Source organism: Garra rufa, chromosome 10, assembly GCF_049309525.1.
Source record: "Garra rufa chromosome 10, GarRuf1.0, whole genome shotgun sequence".
NCBI classification, from domain to species: domain Eukaryota; kingdom Metazoa; phylum Chordata; class Actinopteri; order Cypriniformes; family Cyprinidae; genus Garra; species Garra rufa.
This window is the reverse complement of record NC_133370.1, coordinates 13,910,374-13,930,962: the sequence shown is the minus strand read 5'-3', so window position 1 is coordinate 13,930,962 and position 20,589 is coordinate 13,910,374. Positions and strand designations below refer to the sequence as shown.

Below are 20,589 nucleotides of genomic sequence, written 5' to 3'. Positions count from 1 at the left end.
AATTCAGTGCTGATTTCATTCTTGTCTCCAACATTAGATGATTTTAGAGTGTTTGCACAACGTATCAATCGGGCACTGAACACAAATAACTCCACTAAATAAAAAAAATAAAATGTGTATATTTTGCTGATTATTGCTGCTGAAAATAGTCAATTATTGTCATGTTTTGAGCTGTACTAATCGGTCATACTGGGAGAAACATTTGGAGTACTATAGACTGCCAAAAGTCATAACAAATCAAGGTGAAAAAAGTGCAAAAAAATGTGAGAAACAAAAGGCGTTTGTGGTTGGCCAAACTTAATCAGGATTTCCAGGGTAAGAATCTTGAAAACTTTCGAGCTTGTTCTTATAATTATAACCTATAAACGTAGTTTGTCAAAATATTGCGCCCTTTACTGCTTGCTTAGTCCTTCTCTGTAGGATTTAGCAGCTTCCATACATCGACCAAATCGTTACATAAGTGCAAACCCTCTATTGAAAAAGTAATGTAAAATTCCTTACTGTATGCCATTCAATAAACAGGCAGTTCTTTAGCAAACATCTTTTTTTATAAAAAGTGCTCAGAGATTGCAATGCTGTGTGGGTTTCTTCAAAATTCAGTAAGTATAGCATAAAACATAAGTCATCTAAACTTGTAAAACTGTTCCGAGATCAGGTAAAAAGCCATACAAGTACTGGTTCATGGGTTCAGAGATCCACTTCCGTTTTTGCACTCTTCTTGATTTGTTATAACTTTTGGCAGTAAAGTTTTGGTTTTTCACAGTCCCACCGATTAGTACGGGCCAAAACATGACCATAATTGACCATATTAGCAAAATATGCGAGTTTCGTTCGCTTCAGTGACATTGTTTACATTCAGTGGCGCCAATTAATAAGGCGTCTTTAAAAAAACTCTATTCTTGTAACCTTATTTTAAAACCGATTTAAACCAGTCAAAACAACAAGGACATATAAGATACTTACCTGCTCACAAAGCATATTTTTTCAATAACCGTTTCGTTATTGGAAAAATGTGATATTGTTAGTTTTCATTCGCACTGATCGTAATCAGATTCATCCGCGAGTAAACGGAGCCTAAGCACAACTCACAATTACCAAAACACTATTCCTCCGTAAATAACTTGCAGTTGTATGCTTTAACCGCTAGAGGGTCAAAAGATACACTATGTAGATTTACAGCATAATTTCTAAATCACAAGACTGAACAAATTAAATACTTTGAGTTTGATCTATTACAGTTCACTTAATACAATTATTACAAGTATTACAATCACACTGTGGTAAAAAAAATTAAATCTGCCTTATTTTTCAAATAAATCATGAACACTATGAAACCATTAGTGTATGTTGTCTGGCAGTGTTTTGTACGGATTGAGAATGCCTTTGGGATCCAGCATGGCTTTAATGTTGCCCATGAGGACGACTGCCTCTGAGGGTTTACTGTAGTAAATGTAGTTTCTCTTCTTCAGACCAAGCCCATGCTCTGCACTGATGCTGCCTTTCCATTCGGACGTCCACTCGTAAACATGCGGCTCAATGGCAGCCAGTAGAGTAGGGTCTTTAGAGGGGGAAGTGATGTTTAGATGTAGATTTCCATCACCTGAAACAAAATAAGAAGAAATACTGAAAACCAAGAGAAATATGGTCAAGGTTTGAGGGAGTTTTTGTACACAGTGACTGGATGAAGTAAATCTAAAAAATCTGAATCTATGCATGGTTTCTGTGACATATGTCAACTCAGACTGGCCAAAATCTGTAAACTGGCTATGGCTTTCAGAAACTAGTGTCAACTCCCCCAGATGGGGCAAAAATCTGGGTAAAAGTTGTGTACTCTATTCCAGCTTTTGACTCAAAACAGTCCAGCAATTTTTGTAAGACATAAAGGGTTAGCCATACCAACATGTCCATAGCCCACAACATTCTTGGCCATGTCTCCAAGGTGGCCCCTCATTTCTTGGACTAAATCGTAGATCTTTTCCACCGGGAGGGAAATGTCATATTTGTAGGTGTAGCCTTCATGTGTTAGAGCTTCTGTGATTCTCTCCCTCAAAGACCACAATGCCTGTGTATGACACAAGATCTTCAGCACAAGACAGAACAAAGGTCAAATTCAAAAACATGTTGAAATCTGTTAATCAACAAAAAGTGAGCGGAGTGCCTTGATTTTTGTCGCCTCTGTCGCAACTGTCCCATCAGTCACTATAGATGATGTCATGACCTCCTCAAGGAATTTGTGTAGTTTTTCTTCATCATGGGTTGCATTAGATCCAGCGGTCTCGATAACAATGTAAAAGGGACATTCTGCAACACATATAAATCCAGTTAAGTTCTAGAAATAAGGGTTAGCCAATATTTTTAAAACATCTACCTACCTAAAGTTGATGCTGGACTTCTCCAATCATCTACAGTTGAAGTCAAAAGTTAACATACACCCTGCCGAATCTGCAAAATGTTAACTATCTTACCCAAATAAGAGGGATCATACAAAATGCATGTTATTTTTTTTATTTAGTACTGACCTGAATAAGAAAAAAATCACATAAAAGACGTTTACATATAGTCCACATAGAAAAATTAATAGCTGAATTAATAAGTTTACTTACACTTGATTCTTAACACTGTATTGTTACCTGAATGATCCACAGCCGTGTTTTGTTTTGTTTTGTGATAGCCGTTCCCTTGTTTGTCCTGAACAGTTGAACTGCCTGCTGTTCTTCAGAAAAATCCTTCTTTGGTTTTTCAGCATTTTTATGTATTTGAACCCTTTCCAACAATGACTGTATGATTTTGATCCATATCTTTTCACACTGAGGACAACTGAGGGACTCATATGCAACTATTACAGAAGATTCAAATGCTCACTGATGCTCCAGAAGGAAAAATTATGCTTTAAAATAAAAGATATTTAGGCAAAATAAGAAAAATGTACACAGCCTCATTTCTTTCAAATGTTTACACCTCTGGCTCTTAATACATTGTGTTTCCTTGAAGCATCAGTGAGCGGTTGAACCTTCTGTAGTAGTTGCATATGAGTCCCTCAGTTGTCCTCAGTGTGAAAAGATGGATCTCAAAATCATACAGTCATTGTTGGAAAGGGTTCAAACACACAAAAATGACAAAAAAACAAAGGATCTTTGGGACCTGAAGGACTTTTCTGAAGAACTGTTAAGGACAAACAAGGGACTTATGAACAACTATCACTAAAAAAAAACACACACACACACACACACACACACACACACACACACACACACACACACACACAGCTGTGGATCATTCAGGTAACAACATAGTATTATGAAACAAGTGTATGTAAACTTTTGAACTGGGTCATTTTTATTAATTCATATCTTACATCAGGTCAGTACTAAATAAAAAAATAACATGCATTTTGTATGATTCCTCTTATTTTTTTTTTTTTTTTTAATTGACATTTTGCAGATTCTGCGAGATCTATGTAAACTTATGACTTCAACTGTATATGTGACCCTGGGCCACAAAACCAGTCTTAAGTCGCTGGGGTATGTTTGTAGCAATAGCCAAAAATACATTGCATAGGTCAAAATAATAGATTTTTATTTTATGCCAAAAATCATTAGGAAAATAAGTAAAGATCATGTTCCATGAAGATTTTTTGTAAAATTCATACTATAAATATATCAAATTTAATTTTTGATTAGTAATATGCATTGTTAAGAACTTAATTTGGACAACTTTAAAGGTGATTTTCTCAGTATTTTGTTTTTTTTGCACCCTCAGATTCCAGATTTTCAAATAGTTGGATCTCGACCAAATATTGTCCTATCCTAACAAACCATACATCAATAGAAAGCTTATTTATTGAGCTTTCATATGATGTATACATCTCAGTTTTGTAAAATTTAACCTTATGACTGGTTTTGTGGTCCAGGGTCACATATACATTAAATGCCCACTTAGTTGTGTCACAAAAAAAAAGATCTTTTACTACTTCCATTACGTCTTTAAGCACACAGGTACCCTATGTTGTCTTCGAAACAGTAATGACGCTAGTGTATACCTGTGATGGGGTTGGTGAGCTTCAGATGCTTCTCAAGAAGGCTCATACAGGAGGCATCTAAAAACTCAAAAGCAGACAGGATCTCTCCCAGCATCCCTCTACAACACTGAAATGTTTCCAGCAGTTGCTGGAAGCTGGAGCACCCTGCAGGACACACAAGGAGCTGCAATAAGTTAATGTAGCAACACATTTTGCATGAAAAGGAGACATGAGAGTAAAGGCCCATTGATGGCCCTTAATGCATTAGCAAGTTTAAAATGTGCTTTTTGACATTTGAGATGTCATTTTACCTAAAAATGCTACATTGACAGCTTTAGGCTTGCGCGGACACAGGATGGAAACTGCTGTAATGACTCCTAATGTCCCTTCTGAGCCAATGAAAAGTTGCTTGAGGTCATAACCAGTGTTGTCCTTGCGAAGTGTAGCCAGGCAATTCAAAATCCGGCCATCTGCCAAAACCTACAGATGTGAGACATACAACTTAAACTTACAAATACAACTTAAAGCCATTTTGATCATTTTCATATATAAAAAGCATGCTTTCTGTCTCTTAATGATTCAAGTCTACCACAAAACATCATTTTATTCTTATTAAACTGTATCTGGAACAAACATATGAGCAAGAAATATATACTTATACAACATTTTTGTTAAAATGGAGGTCCTCACCACTTCCAGGCCCAAAACTGTCCCTCGGAGCGATCCGTAGCGCAGCAGTCTGAGACCACCTGCATTAGTGGACACATTCCCTCCAATATGGCAGCTTCCCTTCGCCCCTAGATCCAGAGGCATGATGAAGTCTCTTTCCTCTAGATAGTTAGACAGGTTCTCCAACACACAGCCTGCCTGACAAGTAAGGATACCTGGAAGCCAAAACAAATATTGATATTTAAATTTGTCACTAATGATAGATGCTTCATGGAAAGTTATAATAGATAACAAGGTGATCTGGCAAACACATACACACAGTATATGCACACCTGAGATGTTGTCAAATGTGATGACTTGGTTCATTAAAGAAGTGGAAAGGATGATCTCATCAAAAACAGGGACACTTCCTCCCACCAGACCTGTGTTTCCTCCCTGCGGACACACCGCCAGATTCCGCTCATTACAGTACCTGTAAAAAAAACATGGATGATTTGATGATAAAATTCTTGTAACCAAATACAGCTGTTAAATTTTATGTGATCATGGAAAACCGACCTAAGAATCTTAGAGACCTCTTCTGTTGTTTTGGGTCTCAGGAGTACTTCACTATTGCCTTCAAGAAAAACACTCTTATTAATTTTAATCTTAAATATTATAATTATCGAACACTATGCTATCTTGTGTTTTCATATTTTACACTACCAGTCAAAAGTTTTTAGACAGTAAGATATTTAATGTTTTTTTTTTTTTTTTAAAGAAGTCCTTTCTGCTCACCAAGCCTGAATTTATTTGATTCAAAGTACAGCAAAAACAGTACAATTTTGAAATATTTTTACTATTTAAAATAACTGTTTTCTATTTGAATATATTTTCAAATGTAATTAATTTGTGTGATTTCAAAGCTGGATTTTTAGCATCATTACTCCAGTCACATGATCCTTCAGAAACCATTATAATATTCTCAAAAAACATTTATTAAACAGCTGAATAGATATTTTTCCGGTTTCTTTAATGAATAAAACAATTCCGAAAAACAGCCTTTATCTAAAATAGAAATCTTTTGTAACATTATAAATGTCTTTATCATCACTTTTAATCAATTTAGCTAAATTTAGCTAAATAAAAGAATAATTTCTATAAATTCTTTCCTCAAAAAGAAAAAGAAGGAAATATATACTGAATGGTATAGTGTACTGTATAATGTTACAAAAGCTTTTTATTTCAGATAAATGCTGAATTCTGAAAAAAAATGACTGAAGCTGAACTGTTTTAAATATTGCTAATAATAATGATAATAATAAAATGTTTCTTGAACAGCAAATCAGCATCATTTCTGAAGGATCATGTGACACTGAAGACTGAAGTAATGACGCTGAAAATGTAGCTTTTATCGCAGGAATAAATTACATTTTAAAATATAATTCAATTGAAAACAGTCGTTTTAAAATTGTAATAATATTTAACAACCAATACTGGTTTACTTTATTTTTAATCATATGAATGCAGCCTTGTTGAGCACTAAAGACTTATTTAAATTTTTTTTTTGAAAAATACAAAAATCTTCCTGACCCCAAACTTTTAAACAAAAATGTGACAAACACTCACTTATTTGTAGATAGAACATATATAAAACTTGAAAACTATTTTTAAGAAATGCAAATCGAGTTCACCTTCCACTGTCTTAAGCCAGTCTACATTGCTGGACTTCAGCAGGTCTGGATCAGTGACGGTTCTTCCAGGCAGCAGTGTTCTAAAGAAAGCAAGGTCTTCCTGTGTGACCCCGGAGAAGGGTAACCGTGGTGGAGCAGCACCCGGGTTGCCTGGACTGGCTCCCAACCCTCTGCTGTGCACATAGCGATGCTGAATCAGCTGGCTGGAGCGCACTATCAGAGCTCTGCCTACTGTGAAAGCAGTGCTGTACTGTGGGCGCAGTGACCAAATACATGTGGACTTCAGAGGAAGTCTTGCAAACCTCTGAAAGATCCCCATATCTACAGTGGAGAGAACATGACACAGATTACTGTATTTAAATTTAATTTTACCCCTATACAATGGGCAGATAACACAATTAGATGCACAATAACGTCAGTTTTATTGCATAAGAATAAATGGTTTATATAGTGAACCGGCAAATATATTACAATGACCACAGCATTATTTTTTGAGTACAAAATATATCATCTTGAATCTGGTAATCCGTTTACATGTTGCAGAATATTCCATACTAGTAATAATGGTGTATCAAAATACAATGTATGTTATATCAGAATATAAACATTATATTGATATATTACATAGTGATATTTTATTCCTATATAACAGTGTTTTATTTATTTTACGTCGCTGAATAATTTTAATAACAATAACATTGATGGAGGCTCAAAAGGACCAAATACTGTTGACCCAGTTAACTACAAAATGCAAATGAAATACATTTTCCGTGTTTTCTGTCTGCATTTATTACATTAAAGGGTTAACAGCTTTAATACACCTGACTTAAACTTGAGGGTCAAAGCACTAACATGTTTTTATTAACATTCGTGAAATTTATTCATCTTTCTACAAAACATTCGGGTAGAATACCTACTGTGTCAGAGGTGATGGGAGTTTCAGCTGCTTTCACATTATATCACAAAGTCACTTAATCTTCTAACATTTTTCCTACAACAGTTCTTTTCAAATGTTATGATTAGCTTCCTCGTGACCTTTGAGTTTTTGCAACAGTATTACAAGGAGAAACAGCGCTGCCTATCGACCTGGAGTACAATGGCGCACATTTATTCAGAGGATAAACGTTTGGTTCCTGTATTATTGAACCTTTTTATGATTTTTACCACACATACTCTACCAGTTAAAAGTTTTCGAACAGTAGGAATTTTTGTTTTTTAAACAAGTGTCTACAAGCCTGCATATATTTGAGTACAGCAAAAAACAATTTATTTTTAATATATTGTGCTATTTCAAATAACTGATTTCAATTACATCTGAATATATATTAAAATGTAATGTATTCCTGTAATAACTGAAAAAATAAACTGAATTTTTAGCGTCATTACTCCAGTCACATGATCCTTCAGAAATCATTCGAAAATTCTGATTTAGGGCCAAAAAACATTTATTATTATTACGTTGAAAAGAGCTGAGTAGAATTCTTTCAGGTTTCTTCGATTGATAGAAAGTTCAGAAGAACAGCATTTACAAATATAGAAATCTTTGTAACAGGACAAATGTCTTTATCATCACTCTTGATTTATTTAAGGCATCTTTGCTAAATAAAAGTATTAATTTCTATCATTTGATCACAGGAATAAATTCCATATATAAAATACATTCAAAAAGAAAGCAGTTATTTTAAATAGTAAAAATATTTCAAACTTTTACATTTTTTGCTGTGGTTTGGATCAAATAAACGCAGGCTTGGTGTTTAAAAAAAAACATTTAAAATCGTGTAAGTTTTAACCGACAACATCTTTATTTTCTGAAAGAAATACCATACATCAAGTCAGGCATTGCTTATTTTATTGATAATTTACACAGCATTATAAATCTGAAGGTGGTCTTTATAATATGCTTTGTCTTTTACAAAGATTATTAAAATTGGAAATGATAAAGGTCATTATGAACTGTTTTCAAACCCTAACATAGCAATCTTATCATTCGAATCTCCATGATTCAGATATCTAAAGCACAATGTTTTCTTATACACTATGAATGTTGAATTTTCCACCTTTATTTATTACATTAGCAGCATTCACATCAACACACAGACTGTTAGACTACAGTTATGAACTGTTATGAAAGTTAAATGTCTACTGATGCTGAAGGTTAATTAGTTTAGAACATGACTTGAGCTCTGAAATGGGTCTGTTTGACGGCATTATTGCTCATGCCCATCTTCAGCATCCACTTGGACTTCATCCTCCGCACGTACTGCATGTCCTTCTGCTGCTGGCTCACAAAGCCCTTACCTGCAAGATAAGATATGGTTTAATGATCAGTGGTGTAAAACATCATAATAAAGTTAACCAAGTTCATATCCTTAAATCCTTGTCCTGAGTTTGCACACCTAACTTACCAAAGTCTCCTGCCCATCCAAGTGCTTTGTACTGTTTAAGGACTCGACCAACAGCCTTCTGGTTATGAGCCGGAACCAACGCCCTCTGAATACCAAACCTCTGCTTATAGTACCTCATTAGTGAGCGGTGGCCAATCTTAGCACCTGTAACACACAGCAAAAGTTTGGTTTTATATGCATTTTAATTTCTAATGCAGAAGCCAGGAGAAATTTACTAGCAGAATCAGTTAGGTGAAATTCTTCTTCAAAAGCAAATACTTCCTGGAATGATTAATATTTAATCTAAACATCAATTAAATGTCATAACTAGTCCAGAATTAATAGCAGCACTATTTTTTTTAAACTAATCGTGATTAATCCCACCTGAGATTTGAAGTTTTTATTTCACATTCAATCTTTTACTTAATGTAGAAACAACACAAAAGTATATTTTAATATCTGTTTAATGGTATCTGAACGAAGGCAAGTATCACTGATTCCAATATTACTGATGTCCTATGAAAATGTTATTTTTTCTTAACATTTAACCATTGACTATAGCGATCCAACATTACAGTATACTTGAGAGCTATCAATTTGAACATTTATTAGACTTTGAAAAATACCTTCTAGTTTAAGTGAACTTAAAACAATCTTCACATAAACCCATTATTTACCAGTGCCCTTCACCGAGTAGGACATACATAAAAATTGAATAAAGTTATCAAACACTAAATTCTACATCAAATATAAATAATCCTTAAAACTACACAAGTTATTGATTTCCTCTTTTTTCTTTTATTAACAGAAATCACTGCAGCTGCGATATTAGGTTATTTGGCTGCTATTACTTTAAGAGCTGCCGCTGATCAATATGACAAGCATTTGTTTTAATATGAAATTACACAAGCTACAGCGGTGCCTCCGCTTTTGTGTATGCAATAGATGAGCACGCTCTTCGAGCACAGTATAATGGCTGACAGGACAGATAAATTAATAAGTTTGATAAATCGCTGTTCAACATGCGATAATGCTCGAATTACCGTTATACAGAAACATGTCGTTCAACAATACCTGAAGGCAAAGTGAGCTCCAGCGTCTCATCATCAAACTCTACAGTCTTTTCATCAGGCAGGTCACCATCCTTCATCTCCACATCATTTCCATCTTTAGCATCAGGATAACTGCTCCTGTATGTTTAGAGGGACAATTAGTGCTTACATTTTAAAAAAATCTAAAAATGTTCTTTTTTTATTACTGCTGATGATGTTTAAATTTAGAACCCTGATGGTGAACACTATCCTTAGATCGATTTTACAAATAAAAATTTCCTAATACACACAAGAAATCAATTTTAAATTGAAATGCCACCAAAAAAAATCTGAATTTGTTTCATTACTGATTCATTTGTTAATGTAAGATAAAGTTAATTCTGATTTTTGTTCTTTCATAAGTCATAGAAGCTTGTTAAAATTAATATGCAGTATTTACACAACTTAATTTTTTTTTAATTTAATTACAATTTATAAGGAATGTAACGATATCAAAATCTCACTATAAGATCCAAACAAATTCGAATATAATAATAATAATAGTAACAACAACGTCAGTAATAGCCATATATTGTAAAACAATTGCAGTGCAAAATAAATGAAAATGAATATTTCATAGGTACATTAATTTTGCTTTACATATCAGTAATAGGGCTGCAACTAACGACTATTTTAATAGTCGACTAGTCACCGACTATTGAAACGATTAGTCGACTAATCGGATAATTATTCAATTTTTCTCAAATTCAGCATGAGATTGCTTTAATTATGTGGAAAATTATAGTAAATACAAGAAAGAAGGGGGTACTTCAATGAAAAATGCATATTTCATTGAACTTTGCTGCTGATAGGCCAATTCATACTAAAAGTAAATAAAAATGCCCTGTCTAAAACCATTTAGGCACAGTAATCGGTCAGTACAGACATAAATGCATAAATTAAGAAACTCTATAATCTTTTTAAAGGACAGGCACATTTGTTTTATAAGAAAAAATAAATTAAAATCAAGTAAACATTTTCTTCCTGTAAACCAGGGGCAGGCACATCAGCAGCAATAATACCGTAAACAAACATGTATATCCAAAACAAAACGTATTGGCTTCCATGTTATTTAAATCTTACCGAGGCCAGCCAAACTGGTTTCATTTAACTGTCCGACGTGCTTTCTCTTTAAATGTTCGCGCATCACAGAGGTGCTGCCGTGATGCACAAGGACTGCTTTACAAACCATGCAGGTAATCTTTTTATTCGCCGTAGCAGGCTAAAATGCTCCCAAACTTTATGCCTGTTTCACACATACTCAGTCTGCATTGCGTCTACAGTCCGTGTGCGTTACGTATGCGGTGCAGAAGCAGCACGGACTCGTTTTGCGCTCACACAGAACGCGTTTACAGTCCGTACATTGTGAACGTTGTAATCCGTTAACATGGGTGTGGAAAAAAAATACGCACTTTAGACGGAGTATGTGTGAAACGGGCGTGTTTTGGTACGCGCAGCTGCTGCATTCAGTGCATTGGACGCCGCCATTTCTGTATGTTATCGCTCAGCATAGAAGCTAATGCCTATGTGCGACTCTCGGCAGAGAGATGCCTCACTCGGTCAGAGAAAACATGTCTGGCGACAACATCGACAATGAAATTCATTGTCGACTATTTCTATTATCGATTTTTGTCGACAACGTCGACGAATCGTTGCAGCCCTAATCAGTAAGGAAATTACAATACTTCTGTCCTAATTTCTACACTTGAAAGAGATTGACTGCAGTAATGTCACCCATTTAAACCACTAGCTGTCACTTTTAAGCTTTTATTTTGACGGAACAGTAGTAGAAACTCCAGCTTCAGTGAAAAAAGGCTTACAAAAACACATCTCACTACAAATCTAGTGAAATGCTGTAATCATCTGCCGTAAAAATAAAGCATAATTGGTGCCCGTCGCATTTCCAAACACGCAATATATTGATAATATCGCTACATCCCTCCAAATTATGTAACATAAAATGACAATCCAACAAACACCTGGGCCCGTATTCACAAAACATCTTAAGGCTAAAAGTAGCTAATAAGATGCCGATTTAGGAGAAAATCTTAAAAATAATGGGCGTGTCGGTCCTAAATTTAGCACTCATACGTTTTTGCTCTAAGAGTGTTTCACAAAGTGTTTAGCGCTAAAACTAGCTCCTAAATCTGTGCAACGTAAAGACTGACTTATACGCGTCCGCAAGGTCGCTTGGTTTGTGAAATCACCCATTTCGCGTGGCTGTGTGCACAGCTTCTCGAGTGAAGTGTTCGTGTGTCACCCCATTGCTCACGAAAAAATTTAAAGCTGTTTTGGCTGAACAGGTACGCCTGTACAAACATCTCTATAATGCATCAATACACCAGTATTGGAAAGGACAAAAACTTTTGCAAAAAAGTTTGTGAAAACTATACATTTACTGTTGTGTTGGTTTTACTGTTGAAGGCTGCTGTAATAAAAATATTTCTCATAATTGCTTTTGTTAGTGTTTCACAATACTTATTTTCATAGGCGTAATTCAAGGGTGGGATGAGTGAATTACTTTTTGCAAAGCTCGATTGCCCCACCACTTTTTTGAACATCTCGCAGCACGGACGTACCTAATGCTGATGAAACATTCCTTTCTGTTAAATAAGCTGCTGACGCTGGAATCTGTATTTTTTTCTGAAATCATTCTCAATGCGGCTCGTGCTCAGTGTTCACACGCGAGCGCTTCAATCCCTCGCTTATGACTCATTACGGTTAGAAATCAAAACAGAATGCACACAAATGTGTCTCTGATATAGGATCACTGATGAACATATTTAATTTTATGAAGGGATGAAAAACATTACGTTATGACGGATTAGAACCAAAACCCTCTGACTCTTCTAACAAACATTCTACCACTAAACTATTGGATATTACTAGTAACTGTTGCATGTCTATGCATTTATTCAGTGCAACATTTATCTCAAGGCTAATAACATATGATTAAAGTACATGTATAATAATAAAATGATCATGTTAAAAACGAGTTTAATGTCAATACACTATGTACACATAACCACAAAACATTTCATCTTACCACTAAAAGTTCTCCTAAATGGCAGTAAGTTTTTAGCTAAGAGTTTTCTCTTAAAACCTATTCACAAAGCTGCTGAGACAAAATTCTACTAAGGAATAGAGAGAAGTCTTAAGCTAAAAGTAAGGGCGGGGTTGACCTCGTTACTATGGATGATTTCGGCATGCTTATTAACTATGCAAACAAAGATTGGCTGATAGGGGAGGGGTCTCTGTCAGACATTTATGCATAGAAATATTGTAACGTGCACTATTAAATCATATTTTAAGAAAGGTTTTAAAATAAAAATGTTGCCATATTCAAATAAAGATTTTAAAATGCAGGCTAAGTGTCACTAATTAAATGTGTATCTTCAGCCTCATGTGCGCTCCTCATATACAGTTAGCGGCTATGCATATAAACAGGCTGTTAATTAACAGGGTAGAATAATCATAGGTGATAGTAAGGCATGTAAACGTAAAAGAAAACCAAACTGGATGCAAGAACAACTCTTACGTCTTGCCCAACTTGAAAACAAAGTTGGGATAACCTCAAAAACTAAAAAAGATGTGTGGGAAAATATATGTGTGCAAATAAATGCAGCTTTCCCACTTTTGTCCAGAAGCAAAGATGACTGTGAAAAGCGCTGGTATTCTTTGCAAAGTCAGGCAACTTAATGCAGAGATTGCAGAATTTTTTCATGTAACCTTGTTATGCTAATGCAGATTAAAATCCTTAGCCTCATTAAAAATTTTATTGCATTCATAAGAAGCTGCCATTCGAGGATTGTTAAAACCTTGATCTGAGGCGTTATTGGGTTGTTTCTATTTGTTGCAATTCTGCAATAGTCATAACACCTGCGCGATTAAGACCACACCTTCTGAAAAGTTCATTATCATCCAATGCTACTAAAATGCTTCTGTTCCGAGGCAGACAGCCGGCAACAGCAATTATAGGATAGTTTTAGGAATTGATCTTAGTGACTTAGGAGTCCTCTCCACTACTCCTAACAATCCGCAGATTTAGGAGCTAGTTTTAGTGCTAAAACGCTTTGTAAAATACTCTTAGAGCAAAAATTAGGAGTCCTAAATTTAGGATTGTTTTAAGCATTACTTTTAAGATTTTCTCCTAAATCGCTAAGTTATGAGATAGGCTACTTTTATCCTTAAGATCTTTTAGGAACAGGGGCCCAGAAATTTGGTGATGTGCACGCACAGGCAGCACAGGCTTGCGGTGCAGAAGAACGCGTCGAGTATAAATCAGCCTAAATAAGGCTTAAATCACAAGATCAAATCCTTACCTTCCTAATATTGCCGTTGGTGGCGATCTGCCTCGGAACTTAAACGTTTTAGAAACACTCTGCATGTATGCACGCATATTCCTACACAACTTTTTTTTCTTTAGTCTTGGAGGTTATTTTCATTTGATTATATCCTACGATGGGCAAGAAGTAACAGCTGTTCTTGCATCCAGTTTGGTTTTGTTTTACGTTTGCATATCTCGCTATCAGCCATGATTATTCTATCATGAATAGAAAACAAGCTTTTTATGTTGGCGCCGATAGCCTAGCGGTTAGTGCGTCATATATAGCGTAACTCTGCTCGATGCGCCCAGAGTTCGATTCCCGTTTCGAAATATTTTGCTGCTCCCGCCCCCTTATCTTCACCCAATGATTTTGTGTTAGTTATCTGCTATTCTGTGTCATTAAAAGCATAAAAAGCTCTTTAAAAAAGTCTGTTTACATGCATATCAGCTAATTGTTTATTATAAGAAGCACACAGGTAAAAGGCTGTCAATCATTTGAACACTTGTTTATTAAGTGACACTTGCCCTGTATTTTAAATTCTTTTTGAATGTGGCAACATTTTTACTAACTTTTTAAAACTTTATTTGAATATGGCAACATTTACAACAATATTTCTATGCATAAATGTCTGACAGAGACTCCTCCCCTATCAGCCAATCACTGTATGCATGTTAGTGAGCATGCTGACATCATCCATAGTAACGAGGTCAACCCCGCCCCTTACTCTTAGCTTAAGACTTCTCTCTACTGCTTAGTAAAAGCTTTGTTAATAGGTTTTAAGAGAAAACTCTTAGCTAAAAACTTTTACTGCTATTTAGGAGAACTCTTAGTGGTAAGATAAAATGCTTTGTGAATACGGGCCCTGGTCTTCAACAAATGTCTATTTACCTGAAGTCATAGAAGTCTGCAAACTCAAGTGCGGCATCTCCGTCTGTGAATAGTTTGCAATGACTCTTGTCGGTCATGTGTGCCATAACTGCTTCTGTTGAGTAGAATGACTTCCCTTTTTCATTACACCATAAACACACCTTGCCAACGCCAACTTTCTCTCCTACAGGGAAAACAGAAAAAAAACAATGATTAATGGCAGAAATATTTTGAAAGAACAAGTTCATAACTTCAGTTCTCTTTCTGGCTTACCCAGGTATGAAATAAGTCCTCTCATGTCCACCAGATACTCAATATCTGGGACGAAGAAGCTGTGTGTTTTGGTCATGTGTGTCATGTTTCGGGTGAGTGTGCGCGAATGATGTCCGCAGAACAGACAGTCTGTCACTGGGATCGTGCCGGGGGCCAAAGCTGCCCCAGATGTGGAGTCCTCCTCCATTTCCTCCCCCTCTTCTTCATCATCATCATCATCATCATCCATATCATCATCCTCACCAACATCCTCCCATTCTTTAAAGGAAAAACAAGATTTATAATAAATATAGCTGCAAGCAGCAATAACCAGGGCACTTTAAGGCATTTAAGCACATATGAAAAAATATATTATTAAGCAAGCATGTAACCACTTAAATCAAAGATTTAAAAAAAAAAAAAAACTTTTTTGGCAAATCCAGGTAGTTTACCATATAAATATTGTTTTGAAATAAGTTGTTTTTTACATTTATGACTGTTATAGTGCCAGCTGTGGTCCATTCACCTTAAAACTTTACATGCTTGTTTAGAATCACCTGTCGCATGTGTTCACCAGGTTTAGTGAAGTTTTGAGTTTTTCTTTAGGTTTTATATAGGCCCCTTTTCTAAACAACCCCATGATAGCTTCCCAAAGGGGCAATTTCAACATTTTTTGATAATTGTTGAGCCGAAGTTAATTGTATTGCAGTGTTTTTTTTTCCAGATTGAGTAAAAAACCTAGGACTAGTTCACAAAAGGAGTTTTTTTCATCTTCTCAATCACTTAACAAACAATTCATAGAGGCAAAGCTGTCTGGAATGAGGAGTTCCATTATATGATATGAATCGGCCAGTGGCCGATTTCTTTCAAATTTCTCACAGACCTTTGGGGCAGTAAGTCAAACAGGCCCACCGAGTTTCATTCTGATCAGCCTCCATTAACCTTGTCTAATAGGTGCTCAAACTTCATCGGCCAATGGCAGCCATGTTTCTTTTTGAGATACACAAATGTCCTTATAGACACTTGTGGCACCTTGGACCACAACTGTGTGCAGCAATTTTCATGATGATAAGACAAACGGTTCTGTAGTTATAGCCATTTTTCAAAAGTTCAATTTTTTTTTTTTTTTTTTTGGATATTCACTCTCCAAAGAATCTTTCTGCACTGGTTTGGTTCCAATCAGGTGAAAAACCTAGGACTAGTTCTCAAAAGTAGGCTTTTCAAAAAATTCAAAATACTTGAAAATTTCACCACTACGTGCTTGAACCCCTAATAATGATCAGTTTCAAAGCAAATTAAAGTTAAGTCACAGTTATTTTTTAAAGCACTTTCTACAATAAATTTTTGTATGTATGTGTATATTTCTGTGTGTATGTAAAGACAGTCAATCTAATTAAGTTGTTAACTTGTTTTACATTTAAAAACTGATATTAAAATTGTACCGTATTATAAATCTTTCTTACCCTCCTCTTCTTCTTCTTCTTCACCCTCCACTGCTCCAATCTTCTTGGCCTGCTGCTCAAACCACTCCAGCCGAGGTGGTTTGTCCGGCCGCGTTCTGACCTGTTTCTCTGTGGGTGTGGCTTTAGAGGGGGTGTGTCTCTGCTGCTCCCTGAGTGCCTTCTGAAGTGCTTCATTCTGTGCATCTTTATCTAGCTCTGCTCCTTTCTCCAGATTCTTCTCATTCATTCGCTGGACAGTCTCCTGGGCGGCAGCCAGGGCTTTCTTCTCAGCCTGCTGGTGCTTATTGGACTGGATGTGATTGTTGTAGGCGTTGTCAGTGGAGAATTTTTTGTTGCAGGTGGCGCAGCAGGCTGAGCCGTGTCCACCACTCTGGCTCTGCTGCTCGGCTGCCGCCCGTTGTGCCAGCACTCGCTCCTGGAAGTTTTCTGCAGTGACTGGAGGCATGTCTGCAACCTTTCTCTTCAGATTGTAGCGGTGCCAGTCTGTTTTATAATGTGCTCGCTGGACCTCGCCATCAGAGAACTGCACACGGCAGCTGATGCACGTGTACGACATGACTGCAGAAAAATATACAGTGATTAGGAATCAAATTCTTTCATGGTATTTTTTAATTTGGGTCATATTTTTTGATTCTACCAGTCAAAACTGCCCAAAGATCAATGTATATTGATCACTGAAACATTATATTGTATATACATTATATTGTACATTGAAATGTCAAAAAAAAATCAAAATATTGTTTTGTCCGAAACGATGTAATCAGTAAACAATGAAATAACATCACTAACAGCACAGAAGAGCTGTATTTTTGCTTTAGTTGATTGACCAGCATCTAGGAGATATAGATATTAAAAATAAAATGCAAGATAAAATGTGACCCTGGACCACAAAACTAGTCTTTTAGTAGTACAGCAGTCATTCTTGAGAGGTGGGACAAAACAGGGTGCAAAATTGAAAAAATTAAAACTTTGTACTCAGACAAAGGAAACTACATTTATGTATCTTATATGTACTAAGCTACTGAGCTATGCTTTGATACAACCTCCCAACTTTTCTCTTTTTTTAAAAAAAATGTGTTTTTTAACTTGGAATGTGTAATATAATTTCAACTTTATCTTTAACAGCTTTCTAGATGTTTTTAACATTTCAAAACACATTCTCATGTTAGTAGACAGATTACACTTTCACATGTGACCAACAATTCCACAACAAATATAAAATATCATAATGAAATATCATCAAAATATTCATCTGACGGAGGTGACAGAACTGACGGAGTTGACACATCTGACGGTGTTGACCAAAACCTGAATTTGTAGTCATTTTAACTATCAAATACATTGAATCAATTAATTACTGTATTAAAACAACCACAACAAACAGTGAGTATGTTATTGTTTATAAAGCTTCTATTCAAGAGTCACATTTAAGTATTTTTATATACTATTGGAACACAAAATCTTACGGTGGTGACATCTGACGGTGTTGACAAATTTGCCATTTATTTCACAAAACAAATGGAGTTCATGTAGTAGACATTTTTTTTTTTTTTCTGTTGATGCTAGAGGCTAATGGAACCTGCTTCAGGAGAATAAAATGGTTTAAAGATTTCAAATAATTTTCTCACAAATTGGATGTTTGGTGTTGACATATCATAGTTGTGACACACAAAATATTAACATTAGAATTAAAATATTCTAAAACTATAAAACTTAGCAGAGCCTGTGTGACATTGATGTACTCTGCAGAAGAGGACTGTGGCAAGGGGGTCCTTTTAGAGTGATAGCCCCTGATATTCCCTGATTTTATTACATTTTAAGTAATGTCTGACGGTGTTGACAAAAAGTGAGGACACACCTTCGAAACCTTATTAAACACACATGTCTGACTGAAAAACAACCTTGCTTTAATATGAGATATTATTAAGTGTTGCCTTTGATAAAACAAGGTCTTTTTCATCATTAAATTTTTTTTTAATCCATTTTATAGCATATGAATGAATAAACCCTTCTCTGTGGACACACAGTTTTAGATGTAGTGAGAAGACAATAAGTGTCATAGATTTCACATAATAATGAGCAAATTAAATTGAAGGGGATGATTGTGTTAAATACATTCTATTATTAATCCCCATAGCATTTACAATTGAAAATATGTTTTATTTTTAAAACTAATAGCAGTTATAATTGGTGGACATGTTTTGTCCCATGTCTCAAGAATGACTGACAGGTATATTTGTAGCAATAGCCAAAAATACATTGTATGGGTCAAAATTCGAAATGTTTTCTTTTATACCGAAATCATTAGGATATTATGTTCAATGAAGATATTTTGTAAATTTTCTACCGTAAATATATCAAAACTTCATTTTTGATTAGTAATTTGCATTGCTAAGAACTTAATTTAGACAACTTTAAAAGCGATTTTCTCAATATTTAGATTTTTTTTGCACCCTCAGATGGCATATTTTCAAATAGTTGTGTCTTAGCCAAACATTGTTCTATCCTAACAAACCATACATCATTGGAAATCCTATTAATTCTTATCTCGAAACTTATGACTGTTTTTGTGGGTCACAAATGTATATTTTACAAAGTTATTGTGACTCAAACCACTTCAACAGAAAACTAACATTTATACAGTTGGACTGGTAGAATCAAAATCAGTTTACTGTAACGTTATACAGTATGTTGTTCTATTAATGTATGTTACACCGCGTATGAAAACTAACGTTAACGTTATCTCCGGTCTCTTCTACATTAAATGAGTCTTATTTAAACAAACAAGCGTATAGGCTACACCATCGTACACTCATATAAGAGATAAAAGCACGACGTTTAAGCATTGGACATGAAGCCATTTATACTTTATATAGCAACATAACAATGTCACCAAACCATAAAATCGCGTAATATATGCTTATACTCATAACAAGAATAATATGTGGTAAATCTACATAGAATTACTTCAATATAACTCATTTTGACAGACCAGAAAATGAGATCTTACTTGGTTTATTTGATCCTTTCTAGTAGAAGTTTACAGCTTCACACCACTGTCAACACGAGGATGGTGAAACAACCTTTGAACCCGAACAAGAGCGAACTCACAGACACTGCGCCGCACTGCGGTATGGAGGATCTTTCGAGTGGGAAAAATGTCAGGAGTTTTTTTCGACTTGTAACATTCGGTGGCTTATCGGTTTCGGTAAGAACTGTAATATCAGGGAATCTCAGAAAGGTTATTTAGAATAAATCACGCGAAAATTACCTGATATGTACTTTCGTTGAAATTGCTATAGTATGTTGTCACTGTCTGTTTTTAAATTTTTTACTAAAATGCTTAATGTCTTAACCCTCTGGGCCTCTTCGGTCATTTTTGACCGAAAAATTTTATGTTTTGAATTTTTAAAAATCGTAGCTTCATCAGAATGAGATGACACTTGGTGACTTTTGTTGCATTAGCTATGTGAGTACAAAAAAAAATCAGTGACATGATTCGGATATGTTAAAGGGTCAAAAAAAAATAGTCACACTTGGCTCCTTCGCGGTCAAAAATGACCGACATAGGAAATGAATGGGAAATACGAAAAAATGTGATAATTCAGATAATCTTTTGGTAATACAAGCTACAAATGAGCAACTGTGCTGAAAAGAAGTGTTCAGCAAGCAAGGACTGACACTCTAAAATAACAAAAGTACAGAACTGACACACACACGCACACACACGCGCGCACATACACACACAGACACACACAGAGACACACAGAAATAAGCAGAAAAATGCAAAACCTGATATTTATCCAATCAAAAAAATATCTAAACCTTGCCAAAATTTATCTGT

The 20,589-nt window shown here is 35.3% G+C and overlaps 2 protein-coding genes across 2 annotated transcripts; both read right to left on the bottom strand.

Annotated features, from left to right (window-relative positions):
• Positions 1–201: 201 nt before the first annotated feature.
• Positions 202–7,395, bottom strand: d2hgdh (D-2-hydroxyglutarate dehydrogenase). The gene is made up of 10 exons (XM_073849792.1): positions 7,278–7,395; positions 6,361–6,681; positions 5,246–5,303; positions 5,020–5,159; positions 4,709–4,902; positions 4,330–4,498; positions 4,040–4,183; positions 2,159–2,301; positions 1,897–2,062; positions 202–1,600 (listed from the first exon to the last, which is right to left on the bottom strand). The coding sequence occupies exons 2-10, from the start codon at positions 6,677–6,679 to the stop codon at positions 1,338–1,340; spliced, it is 1,596 nt and encodes a 531-aa protein (XP_073705893.1). The 5' UTR covers positions 6,680–6,681; positions 7,278–7,395; the 3' UTR covers positions 202–1,337.
• Positions 7,396–8,192: 797 nt separating this feature from the next.
• On the bottom strand, positions 8,193–19,833 carry znf622 (zinc finger protein 622). The gene is made up of 7 exons (XM_073849167.1): positions 19,756–19,833; positions 16,746–17,303; positions 15,304–15,561; positions 15,052–15,214; positions 9,819–9,934; positions 8,766–8,909; positions 8,193–8,658 (listed from the first exon to the last, which is right to left on the bottom strand). Exons 2-7 carry the CDS (start codon positions 17,299–17,301, stop codon positions 8,525–8,527), a joined length of 1,371 nt encoding a protein of 456 aa, XP_073705268.1. The 5' UTR covers positions 17,302–17,303; positions 19,756–19,833; the 3' UTR covers positions 8,193–8,524.
• Positions 19,834–20,589: the final 756 nt, after the last annotated feature.